The sequence below is a fragment of the Caloenas nicobarica genome, chromosome 18 (assembly GCF_036013445.1).
Source record: "Caloenas nicobarica isolate bCalNic1 chromosome 18, bCalNic1.hap1, whole genome shotgun sequence".
Lineage (NCBI taxonomy): Eukaryota > Metazoa > Chordata > Aves > Columbiformes > Columbidae > Caloenas > Caloenas nicobarica.
The window spans coordinates 2,566,030-2,586,343 of NC_088262.1; the positions used below are offsets into that span (position 1 = coordinate 2,566,030).

The 20,314-nt window shown below is 52.7% G+C and overlaps 1 protein-coding gene across 3 annotated transcripts; it reads left to right on the forward strand.

The window, feature by feature from the left end:
* Positions 1-373: 373 nt before the first annotated feature.
* Positions 374-19,863, forward strand: WIPI1 (WD repeat domain, phosphoinositide interacting 1). Of its 3 annotated transcripts, XM_065648192.1 has the most exons (14): positions 374-520; positions 1,566-1,648; positions 3,202-3,371; positions 6,449-6,545; positions 10,013-10,110; positions 11,094-11,186; positions 11,472-11,542; positions 12,097-12,204; positions 12,580-12,744; positions 12,918-13,025; positions 14,218-14,339; positions 14,869-15,004; positions 15,088-15,188; positions 19,329-19,863. In XM_065648192.1, exons 1-13 carry the CDS (start codon positions 450-452, stop codon positions 15,137-15,139), a joined length of 1,374 nt encoding a protein of 457 aa, XP_065504264.1. In that variant the 5' UTR covers positions 374-449; the 3' UTR covers positions 15,140-15,188; positions 19,329-19,863. The 3 variants fall into 3 exon arrangements, with proteins under 3 accessions (XP_065504264.1, XP_065504266.1, XP_065504265.1); XM_065648194.1 differs by lacking the exon at positions 14,869-15,004 and having other exon boundaries at positions 15,088-15,241; XM_065648193.1 differs by lacking the exon at positions 14,869-15,004.
* The last annotated feature ends 451 nt before the right edge of the window (positions 19,864-20,314 follow it).

Below are 20,314 nucleotides of genomic sequence, written 5' to 3' on the forward strand. Positions count from 1 at the left end.
GCGCTTCCCCAAACCAGACCCGGCCGCCCCGCAGCCACTTGTCGCCGTGTCCCCCCCCGGCAAGACGCCCCTTTTCCCCGTTGTCACGCCGCTCCAGCCGCTGCAAGCAGCGCTGACCTCCCCCCAGATGTGCTCCCCCCTCCCCAACAGCTGCCCGGGCTCGTCTGATGCAACCACAACATCACCACGTGGCCACGCACAGCTGTTCCCCGCCGCCAGCCAATCGCAGCCCGCTCCGCTAACCCTGGAGGCGGGGCCGTCTCGCCCGCCCCTCGTGGATAGGTTCAACCGCGCGTCCATCCGCGGATGGGGCGGCCCTTCTGGCCAATGGGAAGCGGCACCGCCCCTGGCCGCCGCCTGCGCGGCGGAGCGGGCCGGGACCGGCGCGGGGGAGGCGGCGCCGCCGCCGCCGCGGGGGCCGGAGCGGGCCGAGCCGCCGCGCCCGCTCCATGGAGGCCGCGGCCGAGGCCCCGGGGGGGCCCGCGGCGCTCAGCTGCTTCTCCTACAACCAGGACTGCACGTAAGCGGGGCGGGAGCCGCGGGGCGAGGTGGGGGGAAGAGACGGCAGCGCGGCGGTGGCCGGGCGGGGCCGGCCCTACCGGAGTGACCCCCGGGGGAGGCTCTTCGCCCCCCTCCCAAGCCCTGGGGGATCCCCCGGCCCCCGCTTTGGGGGCACCTGGCTCCCATAAACACCCTCCGGTGCCCCAGGCTGGGTCTCTGGGAGCCCAAGGGAAGCAGCAAATTCAGAGGAATCACCGGGTTTTCCCTCCCCAGCAGCTGGGGGAGCATTTTTGGATGGCTGGAGAAGTCGCTTTGCCCAAGGGCTTTGTCCCCTGACCTGTGGCCACTGTGTCAGTGGCCCGGTTGCCCAGGACTCAGTTGCTCTGGGTGAGCAGCCGGTGCTAAAGAACCACCCCAGGACAACAGAGGGTTTTCTGGGAGCCTCTCACCCTTCCCTGTGGTTCACCTGCTTCCAACCCAATCGTTTAAGAACCATTTCCAAGTGGGACAACAACCATCCAGCAGCAGCAAGTGCACAGTCCAGAGCAGAGATCAGGTCACAGGCTACGAGATAAGAATCACAGACACCACTCACACCTGGCAATAGCGTTACCTTTGCGTTTACTGCGTCTAAAACAAAGAGCACTTTGATGGGCGGCAATGCGGTGCTGACGTGAACCCGCTGGTCACCGCCACAAATGCTCTGCGTTGGTATTCTGGGCCAGCTGCTGATTTAAGACTGAGATGCTGCTGGTTGCTATATGTGGAACTGCGCAGAGCCAGTGCTTGGCATGGCTGTGCCTTGCATTACATGCCTGCACACACTGCTGTTAGCGAGAGCAAAGCTCCCACAGCCCGCAGAAATCAGTGTTCTTCTACAGGCTGTCTCAGGATTCTTGGGTTTGTCACTTTCCATGCTTTAGGTTGAGAGTGGAAACTGAAGTTTTGCCTTCACGGATCACTGTGCCAGAAGTGACACATTTGCTCTGCATGCAGGGACTCCCTTGCTATCACCTGGAGGCCACAAGATCCAAACTAACAAGCTTTTTGTCTTGTCTTTGCAGCTCCCTGGCAATTGGAACCACAACTGGATACAGGCTTTTCTCCTTAAGTTCTGTGGAGCAACTGGACCAGGTCCATGAAAGCAGTAAGTCTCCTGTTTCACTGCAGTGGAATATGAGCTGACAGACTTCACCTGTGTTTCTGCACTTCAGTCTGCCTGGAGTGGCTGATCCTGCTCAATGCCACTGCACATGTGGCATCTGTTTCTGCTGTAACCACACATCAAGAGAGGGACAGTTCTGGTTATTGCCCTGTGCACAGCAGCCTTCAGAAGCTTCTCCAAGGCTGCAGCTTGCTCTGAACAGCCAGCAATACCTTCACAAAGTTGAAGGAGTCCCTCAAGTTTAGAGTCCAGCTTATTTCTCACTGTTGTCAGTCTGACAGCAGCAGTTTCTCCTACAAACCAGCGTTCAGAGGTAGTTCAGCACTAGGATGTTTCAGATCCATGGACAGGAGACTGCAGACTCCCAGCACGGATGCTGGATAACTCACAGGCTTTTAGCCCAATGTGGTATTTACAAGCAAGATGTTTTTAACAGGTTTTCCATGTAAGAAGGTCATTCACAGCAGGCTTTCAGCTATTAGCTGTGCTCAGAGCAGCATGCAATGGCTTCACAGCCCAAAACAAGTCAGGCCTCATGGAGCATGTACTGTGGTCTGGGTCATACCACAGCCAGAAGCATTTCAGCTGAGATGCACCCAAAATACACCTCCCAGCTGGGAGATGCTAAACTCTCTCTGCTGGCCATGGAGGGAGCCTTGGCAACCAGACAGAGCTGCATCATCTGGCACAGAGTCCGGGTTCCTTTCTTCTTTAACCCCCCAGGGCAGCTCAGCTGCTATACAGCAGCAAGCCATAGACATATTTCAAAAGTACTTAGTATTTTTGATTGCCCCCAGAGTCAGACGAAGGGTCAAAGAGAAACAGATCCTTGCTGGTGACACTCTGGAGGTGACAGGAGCAGTGCAGAACAGCCCAAACACTGGCCACCATTCATGACTATCTACACTACAAGTCACAGTCCCTGATGATTTATGCACAGGTCCCCCAGGACCATTGCAATGGTGCCTCCTCCACACAACAGGAGTTGTCACAAACATGGTCTCTGCAAGACACACCAGTGCTCACCACAGCCCCAGAGACAGGGAGCGATTAAACACACCAGCATTCCCTAAGGAGACTGGGAGAAATCAGACACCATGGAGAATAAACAGTGAGTTATACACAACTTGTTCCTTACCTCAGAAAGTCTTGGCTTGTTCACATCCTCCAGAAAAAGCCCTGACCATGCTGATCCTCCCCTCTTCTCCTATAGCTGAGCTCCTCCTTTTTATATCCCCTTCCCAAGGATTAACTACAGCTGGAGGAACAAGGATTAGCTTCAGCTGGAGGGCCCTGACAGCAGTGTCAAAGGGGACTGGCTTAAATTCTGCCTTCAGGGGAAAGTTCATTAACTCCTTCCTGCTCTGACCTAAACACTTTGTGCCAGGCATGAGAAATTTTTAAGAAAAGCAGATGTTGAACACCTTCACACCGAGTCTTCCGACCCAATTCCCTTCTGAGTGTCACTGGTTGCTGAAAACAAACCAGCCATAAGCCAAGCTAAAGACTCTGTCTTGCCTTCCTTCTGTTTCCAGATGAAATCCCAGATGTTTACATCGTGGAACGTCTGTTCTCCAGCAGCCTTGTGGTTGTGGTCAGTCATGCCAAGCCACAGCAAATGAATGTCTACCACTTCAAGAAAGGGACAGAGATCTGCAACTACAGCTATTCCAGTAATATACTGTCCATCCGGCTGAACCGTCAGGTAAGAAGCCGGGGAGGTGGGTTAGACAGACTTGTCCCACTCTGGCTCTTTGCTGGTGTTGACTTTCCAGCTGGGAACCTGCTGCCTGGGTGGGTTCGCACGGGGACAGAGATGTGAGGATGGAGGTGTTGGTACTTATCCTCTCCGACCAGCTCCACTTCAGGCTTGGTGACCTCTGACAGAGGAGCAGGAGGGCTGTGGATCTACCACAACTGTTTGCTTCGGTCAAACAAAGCTAAGTCCTTGTTTTCCTAGCAGGTACACAAAGGCTTTTTGTTGTCTGCCTTCCTGCCTATTCAGCATGCAGCTCTGCCAAAAAAACACCTTTTCATCTTCCTCCCTCCCTGGGATTCCACATCCTGACTTCAGTCCTACCTCTGCCATCTTGGTTGCAAATGAGACCTTCAAAGTCGGTAACAAAACCCAGGAGTAACTTGAACTCCGTGCATGAGGCGAAAGGCTGCTTCTCCAGTACTGCTAGCAGCTTGGTTTTGTTTTTAAAGGTGTAGAAAACATTCAGGCCACTTAGAAGGCGGCTTTTAGAGTGTTATTCCCTGAACTGACACAGCCTCATAAACCCCTGAGCCCTTTTGGAGGATTTTAAGTCATCTTTTCTTCTTGTCCATAATTATTTTCAAAGTATATGCCATAAGAAGCAGAGGACGTTTTACAATGAAGAAATAAGCAGTCTCTGTAATTGTATATAATCAGCCTCTCCTCAGTTAGCAACAGTGAGTCCTGCAGTAAAGCTCTCTCATAAGGAAACTCTGGGTTGAGTTTCCAGTAAAACTGTGTTTGATCAGAAGTTCCTGTACTACAATTAAATCTGTCCTAAATTGATTTTTTTCCACTTAAACGTACGACGGAGCTGGCAAAATAAGGACTTCCTTTGGATTGCAGATAGATGTATATGTATAAAAAGAAACTGGGAGGTTCTGCTTAGCAGCTCTAGGAGATTAGTATGAGAATAAAATAAGTTCAGGCTTTTCCCCGTGTGCTGCGCTGGATATTGCCTGAAGATGATGCACAGGCCCAGCCGTGCATCTGTGTTCCGTCGCTGCTTTATGAGCTTGGGTTCAAATCCTGGGCTCCAGACAAACCTGGAGAGATCAGAAGATGCTACAGGTACTTGGGTGTATAGAAGAGAAATCAGTGTTTCAGTGTAGGTTCAAGATCTAAACCAGTGGCAGTTGGGTTCTGCTTGCGCTGTGACCTTTGAATCCCTTGCCTGGGCTTCTGTGTGAAAGCTGCACTTCATTAAAAGTCCGCAGAAAGCCAAACCCCATACAAGGCATTAACACAGGAAAACAGCGGGAAATAAACCAGGAACAGGTCTCAAACAACTGGTGCATGTTTCGGTTTGACCTCTCTGGGGGAAATCCTCATTGTGCAAACGAAGGGGTTCCCTCGGTTGTCACTGGCCCATGGGAATTCTTGGTTTCAGGCTCCGTTATAACTCTGAAGTGTGTTAAGGTAGATCAGGATTTGTCTCAAAGGGGGGAACCTGCCCTCCCAGCTCCTGAGGAGCTTTTCCTTCACCTGCTCACCTCCCACCCCCATCGCTTTCCTGGATTTTGTCCCTGTCAGTGCCAACATCTCTCGCTCTGGCTGTTTTGCCGTCAGCTGGAAACCTCCCTTCACCTGTCCCATCAACAGCAGCGCGTTTTGGAGTTCTGGGAAAGCACATGGTGGCTTTGCCGAAATCAGCTGTATAAATACGGCTCTGACGGTCTCCGCTAGCAATTGGTGCCTGTTACTGTAGAAAATGCAAAGTCTTCCTGGAAATGCAGAATGGTTCTGACACAGCCCCAGATGCTGTGGTTAGCAGGAATAGAAGTGGGAAAGAGTTTGATCCGAGAGTAATGGTGGAGCAAGGCGAAGGTTTTCTAATGTGGGTGTTTAAAGTTAGTGACTAAGCTCCGCATTTAGATACTAAATAAGTGGCCTCATTTCTAAAGAGGTGGAGGCTTCCTGGACATGGATTTGGGTGCTCCAGCTTCAGGAGCCTGGATGGAGTCTGGCCTTACGGTTTTATTGGGAGGTTTTCAGCGCTTCTGGACACTTGGCACTAACGTAGGTGGACTTAGAAAGCACAACCCTTCAGCCAGATCCAAAGCCCAAACCCCCCCAGAAAAAAGCCTCTGTGGAAAATGCCCCTGTGGGAACACACAGAGCTCTGGACCAAGCTGGGACACAAAGCTGAGTGGTCACGGAGACGACGGCCCGATGCTGAGGTTATAACATTCAGATTCCTTTTTCCTTTCTGCCTTTCCTCCCATTGCCTGGCTGCTCCTCCCATAGCGGCAGGTGGGTGGGTGTTCCTGAGGAATTCAGCAGAAGAGCTACAAGCACATTAACTTGGAAATAGCCTGCCCGTCTGCCGAGGTGGTGTAAATACTCGCTGTGAAACGCTAACCACTGTCACTGCTGCTGAACAAATGTTTCCCAACTCGTTTTTTATGCAATTCCGCTGCACAACTCAGGGCATATAAAGCAGATTCTTGCCTGCTGATGCCAAATGGGAAAAGAAACATTAATTTGCTGAACAGATGCAGTAGATGTAGCAGCAGTGGGAGGCCCATCACCTAAATGTTCACTCCCAAGTCAGGAAGAAGTCGGGGCAAGGGACATATAATCCCATCTGTAGGGACACTGACTGGCAGGACTGGCAGCCTCTCTGCTATCTGGTCTTTATGATCAAAAAGTAATTTGATATGGAAAGAACTGCAAAGAAAAGTTAGGGTTGGAATGGATGGCAATCCAGGCCCGACAGCTGAGATATAACGCTGATGTATCTTCTTGTTCCTGGGGCCTGGGGTTGTGGAAAATCAGCTCTTAGAGTCATAGAGAAGCAACAGATGTTTTATCTGCTTTCTACAGCAAGGCCAGACACAGGCAGCTCTCAAAAGCAGAGCCATACAAAATCAAAAGCTGTTCAGCAAGAGGGGATGGAGAAGCCGAAGAGATCATGTTTCTGTTACATTTCAGTGCATGAGAAATTCCTGTTGAGATTTTTCTGACAGCAAAGATGTGCCCGTGCTGGTGAGGTTCTGTGCATGTCCCTTGTGTCCTTGCAGAGGCTGGTGGTTTGCCTGGAGGAGTCAATTTACATCCATAACATTAAGGACATGAAGCTTTTGAAGACTATTCTGGATACGCCTCCAAATCCAACAGGTAAGCATGGGAGAGCGGTGTGAAAAGCAGAGAGCAGCTCTGCAGGAGCTTTGCAGAGCCACAACACTCGTGTGAGAATTTAAGCCAGCCTGTGGTTTGTGGATCCTAATTCAGCATCGGGGAGCCAGAAATACATGGAAGCAGTCAGCTGGGCTTGGGAGAACAGAAACCCTGCTCTGTCCTGAGCAAAACCCTGCCCTGTCCTGAGCAAAACCCTGCCTTGTCTTGAGCAAATGCACCAAAGGAGCAGAAATGGTCAGCGTGGTTTGACTTCACCTCCCAGGTTCTATCCCTTCCTGCCCTTGCGCGGGATGTCTGTGCAGCTCACAGCTTCCCGCAATCTGCCTTTACTCTCTTTCACAACCAGAAAGCCGTAAGGCAGGCTGGGACTGTAGCTTCCCTCCACATATGACAACCTGACACTCTCCCTCCGGGGCTCCCTGCCCTTCCTTCACCATGTCCTGCGGTCAGAGGTTCCCGTGGTGTCTTTGCTCCCCAGACCAAAGCTCCAGCCGAGCTCTGCATTCCCGCAGACCTGAGGTTCTCTCTTGGCCCTGGACATAATGCCAAGGTAGAAAGCTCCTGTGATCACTGACAAGCTTTGGCTCGGCTCCCAAAGTGATCAGCGCTGTGAGGATCACCTGGAGCAGCAAACGCAGCTGGGCACAGCGCTGATTCCCTGCCAGGGAGTTCCTGGGCTGCCCCGCTATTATTCCGCACGTGCTGCAGACCCGAGGGGCAGGGCAGGTGGCTGCAGAGCGGATCCTCTCTGTGAATCCGGCTTTCCTGCTCCTGGGAGAGAAGCTATTTTGAGTTGCGGAGAGGGAAGCTTGGCCGAGTGCCCGCGGCAGCGCTGCCGCTGTGACAGCCCGGCCGGTCCCGGGCTGCGGCATCGTCACACGGGTGCTTGATGGAGAGGTCACCGATGTGCTCACGCTCCGGGGCTTTCGAGGGCCGCTCTTCCGACAGCTCCCCTGACCTACTTCAGGTCTCAACAGATGGCCTCTCCATGTGGATTAAACATACTGCATACTGCAAATATAATTAAAGTTTAAAAAAAAAGCCCGGCAGCAGCAGGAAGGGCAGGAATACCCAGGCCTGAAGCTGTTCTGCAGTGGGGCTGGATGATCAGGTTGTGGTTTAAGAGCGACAGCAATCAGTGCTCGCCGGGCCAGGACGAAGCTGCTGCGGATCACAAGGCTTCATACGGGCTTAATTTTTTTTTTAGACCCTTTTACCACAGCAGCTGTCATTGCAATGAGCTGAGTGACAAGCACTGTGCCGCGCGTGCTGCCTGCGTCCCTGGGCCATCTGCTTTGGTCCCACGTGTGACCCCAAGGCCAGCGTGTCCCGAGGACACCAGCCTCACTGCTCCTTGCACAACCCTCTTCAGAGCAGGGATCCCTGGTGAGGAGGTGTAGGAGCACACAGTAAGTGTGACATCCCCCCAGAGTGTGCACCGTGGGCACCGTGAGGACCGGGATTTGCTGCATACCCACCAGGCAGTCGCAATGGGATCCCTGTTCCTGGCCAGAACCTGTCTCTTGCTCTAGCCTCCTCTGTGCAGGAGAGGAAAAAACCCTACATGTGTTTTTCATGTGTGCTCAAGTGTGTTGTTTTCCATGTGGCTCATGTCAGAGGTAGGATTTGCACCAAGGGGGTTGCAGTGCTGACGCATAGGTGCACATCTCAGTGGCAACCGCAGCTTTGGAAACCACCTCCCGTAGCTCCCCCCAAGCCCCGGATCCGACAGGACCTGCTGGCTTTGGGGCAAGACCGGGCTCCTCCGATGCAGTGGCTTTTTTCCGTGCTGCTGGAAGAACCCACCTGCGATGCGGCACTCCCAGAGGTGCCATCCTCAGCAGAACCAGCCTGCTGCTGCGTGCACCGACCCTCACCAGGGCTATGAAGCCGCTGAGAGCAGAGGAGCATCTTCAAAGGCTGCCCGTGTCCCTTGTGATCCTCGTTCTTTGTTCGGCCCCGAGGTCAGCCCGCAACACTCGCATCTGTGTTTTCCCCTGGCCTGGCTTCCCGGCCGCCTCTCCCAGGCAGGCGGGAGCAGAGGCAGCGAGTGACTCACACCAGCCACTCAGAACTTGCTTTGTTTAGCTCCAGCGCTCTCCAGATCCCCCGCTTAGAGAAAGGGCTGCGCTCATCCCCTCGTGCTGCCCGGGCTGGGGGAAAACCACCCTGCAAAGATACCCTTGCTCATCATGAGCAGAGTCTCTGGGTTCCCTCTGCCTTCCTCCCATCCCTTCCTCTTCGGGTGCCTTTTGCTCGCCTGCACTTTGCTGCTGCCTCGCCTCTTCTCCCCGGTGTGTGCATGATGTCAATGCCTCTGATTGATTGATGGCGAGCGGATCCCTGGGGCCTCTGGCCGATCCTGCAGCTCCTGGCTCTGCCACGGTCTCTTTGTTTAGTTATAAACAATGACCTAAAACGAGAGCTCCGGCCGATCCTTCCCCGGGCCAGGGCCGTGTCCTGACACGGTGGGTTGCACAGCGTGTGTGTGCTTGTCTCTGCGTACGGATGAGCACGTTTGGGGTGTCTGGCAGCGTCCCCCACAGCCTTTAACCCCACGGCTTCCCCCGCACGAGGGACAAGGTGGGACCCCCAGCGGGGGCCAGGAAGCTCAGGTCATGCTGAAGCCTTGAGTCGGATTTGGGAGGACTGTGGGGAAGTGGTGCAGGAAGCAAGTGAGACCCATCTGCGTGTGACACGATTCACCGGGGTGGGTGCTCAGCCAGTGGCAGAAATGAGAGGCAGGAAGATGCTCTTTTCCGAGGTCACCTGGGGGCCAAGCAGATGGACACATCCATCCATCCCTGTCTCATCCCGTAATTCCTGCTCACTTTGAAAAGGATGTTTGGGAACCTTTATACTCTTGTTGGCATAAAACCAGATGGCTGTTATGGGGAGGAATTCCTCCTGTGGTTAAAATTTAGCTACGTTCAAGTTCCTCATCAGCCAGAAACTCCCTGCATAACTGTGGCGTTTGCTTTGCCTGTCTCTGCTTCCCTTTTCTGTTGAGAGAAAAAGGAAACGGCGCTGCCCAGCCCCACAGCTGCTGCTCATCGGAGCTTCTGACCCGCCACCTACGCCCTGCACACATCTGGAGGTGCCCAGATGTGCCTGGGCATGAGCCCTGTGAGCTCTGAGACCCAGATGTCCCCTGCTGTGTTTTGTGCACCTTCTCAAAGGGGATGATGAAGGGGGAGAAGCCAAGACCATGCCCAAAAGCAGGACCTGGGCTCCTTCCGAGCAGGGTTTTGGGGAGGACGGTGGCAGCCGTACTGTCCCATGCCAGCAGGTGTCCCCACGGCCGAGGCATTGCCAGCGCGCAGCGGTGCCGAACACTGCCCCAAAATGAGACAGAGCCTGAACCCCCCGCCGTGTCCGTGGCCGCCTCTCTGCTTTCCATCCTCCACCAACAAACAACCTCAGCTGCGTCCTTCTCGCCTTGCCAGGTCTGTGCGCTCTCTCGATCAACCACGCCAACTCCTACTTGGCTTATCCCGGCAGTGCGACCAGCGGAGAGATCGCGCTTTACGATGGAAATACTTTGGTAAGTGTGAAGCTCGCCCGTTTGGATACCGGCAGGGACTGAAAACAAACAGAACTGCAGCAAAGCCAACAGGGCCTTTGGGAGGGATGAATAAATACACTTCACCGAGCTTGGCTGCGAGGGAATTGCCCGGGGCTGGCACGTTCCCCATCCCTCTTGCTTGGACACCTCTTTGAGATCAGGACATCCGCCTCCCAGGACTGGATATTAAGGGAAACGTGACCTGTTATCCCACAGCCCAAAGGCCACTGGCACAGAGGTTTCTATATGGGGTTCCTATAGGGGATGCAGCAGTGTATCGCATGGGATTGATGTGACCAGGGCGGGTTGGAGCTGCTCTGGGTGCAGCTCAGGACCTGGGGCAACCCCTTTACCAGCCTGTGGGTTGGGAGGGATGCTGGACATTAAGTCACGGAGAGGGCGAGGTGTCCAAAGCCCCCCCTGAGGAAATGTGTCCCTGGCTGGGTCACGATCTGCTGGCGATGCCACGGCTGTGGGTTACATAAGGCTGTGGCTCTGTACGTGCAGTGGGAGCTGCGGATCTGCAGCAGGGGAGGAGCAGAGCGTGGGGGAAAATGCCACGGCTGCTGCCAGAGGTACCAGCGAGGGCCTGGGCTCCCCGCAGGCGTCACGGTGGTGGCTCTGCAGCAGGATTTGCTGTGCAGCCAGGAGAATTGCAGGGAAAGCAGCTCTCTGGCTCTGCACAAAGAAATGCCAGATTTCGGAGAGGGCACGGTCACAATCCCGCAGCCTGGAGAGGTGCGGAGCTGGGGACCTCTGCCCCTGCAATGAGCTTTTTGTAATCACACTGGCTCTGATAGGTGAGGGGTGAGCTCAAGGCAGGGCAGAAATAACTGCTGAGGATGTTGAAGGGATACGACAAGCGCGACATGATCCCATGAATCTGTATCTGCAGGGAACACCCTTACGCGGGCTGGGGAGCAACGTGTCACTTTGCACTCATGTTACCTTCTGCCCTACAGAAAACAGCCTGCACCATCCCTGCCCATGACGGGCCTCTGGCTGCTCTCACCTTCAACTCCACCGGCTCGAAGCTGGCGAGTGCTTCTGAAAAAGTGAGTGGGCACCTCCACAAGCACCCTCCCTGCTGCCCGTGCCCTCTGCCTGCGGCTGGCACGGAGAGCAGGACTCCGAACTGCCTGTTCTTAATCACAGCCAGCAGAGGAGGGGCAATAAAAGAACTCTGACTTGTAAGAGGCCAGCACATCAGGTTTGAATCGATCCCGGCTAGCAAACAGGAGGGGCCTTTGCATGGCCTGAGTTTCCTGGGTGTGTCAGAGGAAGGGCTGGTGCTATTTGCCCTGCTCCTGCATGATCTTTCCATTTTGCATTTTTTGCAGGGCACAGTCATTCGTGTGTTTTCCATTCCTGGTGGGCAAAAGCTCTATGAATTCCGGCGAGGGATGAAAAGGTCAGTTCATTCTTCTGTTGGTGACAAGTACACAGAGGGCTCCCCGAGCAGAAATGTAAACACAGGGATGGGGCAACGTCAGATCCTGGTGGCTTTGGCATCTTTTGCAGAAAGAAAACAAGAGCAAGTATCTCAGATAGAAATGTCACTGTGCCAGACGGCCACACTGTGCCCAGCTGCCTCCGGCAAGTTCAGTGATTCAGTTCAGTGTGTTACAGAACAGGGCGATTGCAGAGAACAGAGGTAGATTCAGTCCATTTACTGTCCTTTCTTGTTTCTTGAAATAATGAAGTCCCCAAAGTTACCAGCCCAACTCCTGCGCTCTCAAAGGGGGTGCTTTGAAGCTACTGAGTCATTTGCGCAGTGCCCAGGTCTCAGTGGTGGGGACGGGCTGTTGCTGTGCTTCTGCAGGCTCCCTCAGATATGTGCAGTAGAGCCATTCCTTCAGGAATGGACCTACTGAATGGGAGCTCCTGTCCTCCGTGAGCAAAGCCGAGCCGTTCCCTTGAACAGCATGCCATGAACTGACCGGTCCTGTCTTTGCTTGGCCTCAGGTATGTGAACATCAGCTCCCTGGTGTTCAGCATGGATTCCCAGTTCCTCTGCGCTTCCAGCAACACCGAGACCGTGCACATCTTTAAACTGGAGCATCTCACTGACAGGTGAGGGGGTGAGCCTGGGTTAACCTGCCCGCCGCAGGGCTGTCTGTGCTTCAGACGGCTGCCTTTAGGCAGCTGCCCTCCATCTCCTCACTGCCTACTCTCCAGGAGCAATATCAGCTGCAAACTGTCTCTTTGGCTTTGTGTCCTGAGGGACTTGCTCCTTGGGAAAGCTGTACACTGCATCCCATCTCCTGGCTGTGCTGGGTTTATGAGCTGCCACTGTCCCCTGCCCCTGTATCCAGCTACGCTGGTGCACAACATGTGCTCCAAAGAAAGCCTTCGCGTGTCAGATCAGGATCATTTCAGCTGTTCCCGATCTGTTCTGTCACGGCTGATGGCAGTAGCCCCACTGATGCTGCTTTGTGACCCCCTCAGCCGGCCAGAAGAGCCTCCAACCTGGAGCGGTTACATGGGGAAGATGTTCCAGGCTGCGACCAACTACCTCCCTGCTCAGGTATCGGGCATGATGAACCAGGATCGAGCCTTTGCCACCGTCCGCCTGAACATCTCCGGACAAAGGAACATCTGTGCCCTCTCCACGTACGTATTGACATCTGCAGCCCTTCAGCCACACCAGCCCGTGAGCAGACACAACTATCTCTGCCCAACACCACCACCCTGGCCCCTTATCTTGCACCCGAGCCACGTCGCGGGTGTGTGCTGTGTCTGTGCGAATGCAGAGCAGTTTGGGCTCACGATGCTTTTCTCATTAGGATTCAGAAGCTGCCTCGGCTGTTGGTGACTACATCAGATGGACATCTCTATATCTATAACTTGGACCCACAAGATGGAGGGGAGTGTGTCTTAATTAAGAAGCACAGGTAACTGTTCCTCCAGACAGATCTGATACAGAGGCTGATCTTTTAAAAAATGAAGGGAAATTTCACCTGAACGCGCAAAATTGAGCTGTAGTAGCAAGAACATTAGAAGTGACTTTGTGATTTTAGCTGCCTGATCCAACAGCCATGGGTGGGAACCACATCAGCAGGTGGGGACATGGGGCTTCTTGCAGGAGAAAACAGAGACATCTCGGATCCCCAGGCATCTGTGGGGCATCTCAGCCTCGAGAGGTGGGCAGGCGGTTCCTTAGGAGATGCATCCAGCAGCGGAGCGCTGAGCACCGCGGTGGCAGGAGAGCAGAGCACCTTCTCCAGGCACGAGTGGGTGCTGGAGACCTGACTTTGGGGGTAGGATGGTGTGGAGCAACGCCGGGACCTTCCCTAAACACAAACCCGCACAGACACGCCTGCTGGCGTGCGGTGCCAGAGCAGAGGCTTCCCCGCCGCTCTCCGCTCTGTATGCAAATTCGATTAAGCACGTAACCCCCCGCCCCAACCCGCCCCCCACATCTGGGCTACTTGGCTCCAGATGTGAAGCCTTTGGGGTGGGGTGGGATGTAACATGTGCTCTAAGCCGGGAGGTGGCTGACAGCCAGGAAAATGCCAGCAGTTTTTTTTTTTTTTAAAAAAAGCCACAAAACAAAAGGCACTTGAAAGCTGCGCTGTCCAGCGTGCTCCGGCCGCCCTCGGCCCCGAGTGGCCCCGACTCCGTCTGCGGGTTCCTTTGAGCATCAGAGGACTGAAAAGGGCCCTTGGGTCATGAGTTACGTTACATCATAACTATATCTCTGCTCAAACTCCATCCTGAACTAGCCAGGGCTGCTTTTTCCATCTAGTCCACTCCTGTTGGAAGCCCTTTGGAGCCCCCTCTGTGATTAGAAACACTGTTTGCCTTTGTAACCTAAAGCTTTTGTGGTCAATCTGTTCCCTTCTATTCCCGTGCCAGCATTGTCCTCTAGTCCAAGTGGTGCTTTCCCTATCTTCTGTTTCCCCCCTGCTTTACTTGGAGAGCACAACGCTCTCTGCAGCGCTGCGGGGCTGCAGGCGATGCTGGGATGCTGGTGGGTGACGTGCTGCAAGGAGACGTAGATGCACATGCTTGTCTTAGCTGGTGCTGGGGCAGGAATGGTCAAGACTGGGACTAATTATTTTCCCCTCTTTTGCTCCTGTGCAGTCTGCTTGGCTCAGGAAAGATGGAGGAGAACAAAGAAAACGACCTTCAGCCTCCATTACCTCAATCTTATGCAGCAACAGTAGCCAGACAAAGTTCAGTGCCTTCAACTTCGACCATGCCAGGTAAGCATCGCGTCTGCCCCTTCCTCAGCCAGAAGCAAAAAAGCCACCTGGCGCAAAGTGGAAAGTCTCCCAACCTCCAAGGGTCCATCCAGAAACACCACCTGTGCAGTGCAGACTGGGGCAGCAGGATTCTGGAGCTCACCCGGTTCATCTCCTGCCCCCCAAAACAGGCCAGGAATGTTCTGCTTTGCTTCCTGGGCCCCCTGGCCAGCGCTGCTCCTCCTTGCGCCGCAAATGGGCTCGTCAGCGGAGCGGTGACCACATCCGAGCTTCACCGTTTGTCAGGCAGCAGCTGCTGCCAGGCTGGTTTCCAGGAGTTGAAACCGTGGGTGTAGAAGTCAAGATATCACGATTTTTTGTGGCAAGATCGCTGCAGATTCTCCCAAACCTGTTACACCTCACCCTAACAAAGCTAGCACTAAATTGTTGCAGGAGAAGACTGGGTGACTGTCTCATTATATTCCTGAGTCTGAAGGTCCATGTACAGATGTGGATCTTATTCTGAAGTTGGTGGTTATGTTCACGGTAGGTGGAGGAAATTTTCTGCCACAAGAGCACCGTGCAGCCCGTTCCCTCATCTCTAGTGTCATTGGAGACGTCTTTCTTCTCCACAGTCCTCCAGACATCTGCCAAAAATTCAGAGAAAGCAGCTCTGTGCTGAAAAGGTGATAAAACAGTGTCATTGCTGTTTGTTTCCAGACTCCTTCCATCCATTTATCCATAACATTTTGTGTTTTCATTTGGACAGGTTACTCGGAGGACGGTGGTGCCCTGCGAGGAGAGGTTATCCCAGAGCATGAGTTTGCAACTGGACCAGTGTGTCTTGATGACGAGAATGAGTTTCCTCCTGTGAGCATTCGGGACCCCTAAAACTGCAATTCAGCCCTCATGATAAGAAGAAAGTATTAACCTCTTACAGAAGAGATACTGTTGCCCCCACTTTGTCCCAGCTCACTGTGAAGCCTAAAATAACTAATTAAGTTATAGGGACAGTGCCAGGAAAATGACACCCTCCACTAAATGGCAGCTGGGGATGGGGCAGGGATGATCAACCCTAATAATTAGACATGGATCTGAACAAACTTGTTGAATTAAGTGCAGCTCCAGAATGGCATTCAGATCCAGATCTAACCTTTGTGCCCTGTGCAGGTTTCTAGTATTACCAGGAATACCTGTAATTTGACCAATACCATTGTTTAGAAATAAAACCTTAATACTCCCGGTTGCATTTCCAGTCAGTAGTATTAGTTTATAGAATGCAGCTGGGACATACCTGAACCTCACCAGGCTCTTCATTTCCAAGCTAACTGAAAACTCCTTTTCCAAGTACAAACATGAAAGGCATAACAATTTTAAACAGTTTTACAAATTTTGTATAGCACTTTTTCAGTTACCATTGGAAGAAGATACTGGCTTTTTAAAATCTAACCTAAGCCTGGCAGTGTCTCTCCGGCTCCTTTCCTATTCCACGCGCATTTATTAAGCATCTAACCCCTCAATGGACAGATGTTGGTATCGTGCTGTGATCTGGTTGTAATCAGCAGCGTCTTTGTAATAGTAATGCATTCGTACAGCGGAGTATTGTCATGGATTTCAAGTTGTACACTTGGCAGACTTTCCAATCCCTTACTCCGTTTTTACATATCCTGCTGTTGGAGTTTTGCCAGGGGAGGAGGAAGTAAAAACTTTTATCGGGATCCCGGGATTTGTTCCATATGCTGAGGCCGACCTTTGTGAGGCTCTTTCCTATCAACTGATGCAAAGCGTTATTTAGATAAAAGATGACTAGCTCGTGACTCCCTTTGAAACAGCACTGCCTAAATCCAACTCAAATCACATCAACCTTAGCCCAAATCACATCAACCTTAGCCCAGTTCTCTTTTGTGACCTGTAACATAACCTGCTCTAAACGGAGAACCAGAGTTTTCCAGTTGTCCTACTCATTACCCAAGGAGGATATTTAAGATGTCCCCGCTCTGGTCAAAGTCCTGTGGCCGTGGAGAATCTGGTGGCCCCAGGCCCCTGGAAGGAGCAGCAGGGCCAGAGAAAAACCCTCGGCTTCCTTCTGCTGAACCTACTCTTGAAATGTGTGGTTTGGGGACAAGCAAATGCCAGCGAGCAGGAATCCCGCTGCTCCTGGACGAGCCTTCCCGCTGGGACCGTGCCGGGAAAAATCCGCCCCAAAGCCCTGCGGTCCAACAGCAGGAGCTTCGTTAAACGGGCTTTGATCTGTCAAAATCCTCCGCTGTAGTTAACCTGACAGAGCCGCTTACACGTGTAGCGTTAGGGAGGAGGTGGTGTGGGAGGGAAGGCGCTTTCCAAAAATACTCCCCGATGCGGCGGTTTAGCAATTGGAGCTTCCAGGTGGGGTCTCTGCAGGTGGGACTTTGCTTTGGCCCCTCCGGTGCTGCTGGTGATGTGTTTTGCATCTGGTGCGCTGGCTCCCGCGGCGCGAGGGCGCAGGGAGAGCTGCTCGGGATGTTTTGCTGCTCTGAATTTCACCGAACTCCGCTGTTTTCTCAGCACTGAGATATTTGGTCTCAGTGACGCGTTCAAGGGGGGTTTCAGGCATCGGTCACTTCTGCGCAGAGAAGGAGGGAGAGAAAAACCTGACCTTATCCAACAAAAATGTTTTGACAGCATTCTGCTTTGCGGAAACATGGGAAGGGTTTTGTTTGTTTTCCAGTGTGCAACAAAAAGGACATTTAAAAACCTCAAAACTTGTGACAAAATGGAATATTCACCCACAGCCCACGCCACGAGTATGGCTTTGAACTTGGACATCCTTCTGGAGAAACAGCAGCGCTCAGACCCAGCAGTTCCTCTCCATTTTGAAACATCTTGCCTTCCCCTGACCTCAAGCAAGACTTCAGAGGCTCAGCTGTTAAGAGTGAGGAAAAGCAGCTTCGGTCTAACGTCAAATCTGTTGCTGATGGTTGAAAACTGCCTCTTCATTAAACGGGAGGAGGGACAGATCAGAGAAGAGATGAGAAGCCCAAGGAGGGCTCATAAAAAGTGGCCTCAAGAAGAGCGAATGTGGATGTTGCTACTGATGGTGCCAGGGCCGCTGAGGGATCCTGCTGCACGAGGTTAAACAAGTTCAGTTCATGCCTCTTGCTTCCATCGCTGGGGTGGATTAAGAGCTTTCAGTTCTGCTGCTGATCTTGCACAGAAAGGACTCGGGTGCTACTGAGATGGACACAGGCTCAGTGAGGAGAAGGTGCTGGAGAAGGGACGGGAAGAGCAAACCCAGCTCTGGCTGCAAACGGTGGCGGCGATTAGGGCTGTTTTCTGGTGACCTGCCCCAGCAGCTGCCACTTCTCTGTGGGTTTTGCAGTGCCGAGGAGGTTTCAGCGCTGTCGGGAGCTGTTGGTGTGTGCACCGCTCGGCCCGCTCCACTTTCGGGAGCTGCGATCGTGGTTGTCCCCACTGAGGCACGGTCCGAACAGTTTTGGTGAGGTTTGGCAAAATAAGTCCTCCAGGATTCAGCAAACAAGATGGCCCATGTGGACCTGAGGAACCCAACCAGGGCATCTTATTAAAACTTCTGGGATTCAGTAGGAAAGGTGATTTCTTCCAGCAGATTGCCTGGTGCTTTTCTAGGCATACATGACCCGTCGTGCATTTGGCTGCATGCTGAAGTTTGTCGGCTTTGGGACCAGAATTGATGTGAAGGCTTTATTCAAAGAGCCATTTCATTAAGTCAGGCTAGATTGCAGACAGCAGGTCAGCTCCGCAAAGGCAGCTTCTCCTCACTGGTACACAGATAGTCTTTAAAAACATCTTCCACATCATTTCTTCCCAGAAAGGGCTGTGGGGCATTGGAACAGGCTGCCCAGGGCAGTGGTGGAGTCACCGTCCCTGCAGGGGTTGGACAGACGGAGACGAGGTTCTCAGGGACATGGGGTAGTGCCAGAGATGGGTTAACGTTGGACTCGATCTTGAGGGTCTTTTCCAACCAAAATGATTCTGTGATTCTAAGCAACCAGGTTGCAGACGCACCTCCAGCTCCGTGGGACCGGTATTTGCCCAAGTTCCTCCTCGCTGTTTGCCGGACGGTGTTTCACTCATTCTGTTGCGCAGCTATGAGACACTAATGATTTTAAGTGATTTTTTTTAACAGCTGGCTGTTTGCAGAGGAAAGGCCGTAGATTCTGCAGTGAAGCTCTACTCATAATCACATTTCGCGGGGGATGAGCAAGTTTGGCAGAACCTGACTGGCTTCTCCTTCCCCACGGCAGCTCCTGCCGTGGTAGCTCAGATGAGCATTTTGGGCAGCTGGGGCTTGCAGGATTAAGCCCAGCTTATCAGTCCATTATCTGGTGTCCTTTGGGAAACAGGCAATCCAGTGGCAGCACCTGTGCCTCGGAACTGGGCAAGGGATGGTCCTGAAGCCTTGGAGAGACAGATCCCGGAGGAGGAGCTGGCACAGGTCTCCAGCCTCGTCCCGTGGCACAAGTGGCCGATGTGAAATGTGAAATGTTCGGGGTCCTCGTTGCTGCCTGTTCTTTGTGCTCCTGCTTTGCTCTTTCGCTCAGAAGTTTTGCTGATACTTAGGCTTGGCTTCCCCCCAACCTAATCCAGTCTAACATGTAGATGTTTAACTCCGGACTCCATCTGGAGACCCCGGAGGGACGCAGCGATGCACGGCACACACCTTTCCCCTCCTGCCATGCCAAGAGATTAATTTTTTGGGAGGACTTAGTGACACAAACGGACTTCACCCCCCAGTCGTTGAATTCCTGCTCAGCCCAGTCCCAGCCAGAGGCAGGACACACTTATCACCCAGCCAGATGGCTCCTGTTCCCAGGACTGTAAATTTGGGGAGGGGGAAGAGTAAATAAATAAACCGCTCGCAAATCTGCTTCTGAATGGAAAGTAAAACACTGCAGGACATCCCTCCCCCTTCTCCTCCCATGTGCGTAAAACCAACTTGAAACACAGCCTGTTGCTGGGAAAAGTAAGGCCGTTCTGTTTTGATTTTGGTAGATAATCTTGTGCCGTGGAGGTCAGCCGGGCAAAGCGAAGAGGTCATGATGAGAAGCAAACATCCGCGCTTAGGACAGCTGCTGGGAAGTGCTTTGGAAAAGCCAGGAATTTCGAAGAACGCATTTGTGAATCCCCAAGACGAGAGAAAAAAAAAAAAAAATCCAAGGTGGGCCGCTGCTTTTTCCTATGGTATGTTTAAGTGAATACCTGGCCCCGCCAGCCCCTTGTTTTAATTCGTGTCTGGGTGGGGTGTCAATGTACTGTATGCACATCGCTATATTTAACAAACGATATGTTAGAACCACAATGTAAATGCTAATTTAATCAGATTTGTATGTAACCAGGATTTTATATACCCATTTGTCCCTTTTCTAATTTATGCTGGTTTATGTGTATAAATGTACTTCTAGGAAGGTATATTAAACTTATGTCTTTGTACAGTATATACATACTATTTTACCCAGGCGAAGTATTTTTGCAGTGATACTAGATGCCATTTGCTATGTTTAAAGAGAGAATAAAGTCATGGTCTGGCCCTGGCAGTCCTGCTGTTCTTTTTGGGGCCCTAAAGATGACAGTCTTGGTTAAGTTTTATCCGGGGGAAGGTTTGGGGGGCTGGTGCGAGGACTGTGGTTTCCACCCGACCCACCCAGCCAAATTCACGCAAATCCACCTACGGTTTGTCCGCAGAAAGATCTGGGTGCGTAAATCGGAGTCTAAAATTGTTTCAGAAAACCCTCACCCAGCTGCTGAGACATCCTGCTGGTTTCTTAAGTTTCAGTTGCACCTTTGGTTTGGCCTTTGCAGCTCCCCAGAGCTTTGCACCTGCCCAGAACCGCCCCACCAGAGCTGGCTCACCTCCTCCTTCTGGGTTTTTAACATAACCCCGTTAATAAACCTCCTGTGGAAGCTGGCGGGGCAGGTGCTCCGTTTCCCAGAGCCCTCGCCTTGTGCCAGCCGGGAATTTTCTCTCTGCAGCTACAGAT

Coding starts and splice junctions, on each gene's coding strand:
- WIPI1 (XM_065648192.1), top strand. CDS start 450: ATGGAGGCCGCGGCCGAGGCCCCGGGGGGGCCCGCGGCGCTCAGCTGC. Junction 521..1,565: donor TCCTACAACCAGGACTGCAC/GTAAGCGGGGCG, acceptor TTGTCTTTGCAG/CTCCCTGGCAATTGGAACCA. Junction 11,187..11,471: donor TGGCGAGTGCTTCTGAAAAA/GTGAGTGGGCAC, acceptor CATTTTTTGCAG/GGCACAGTCATTCGTGTGTT.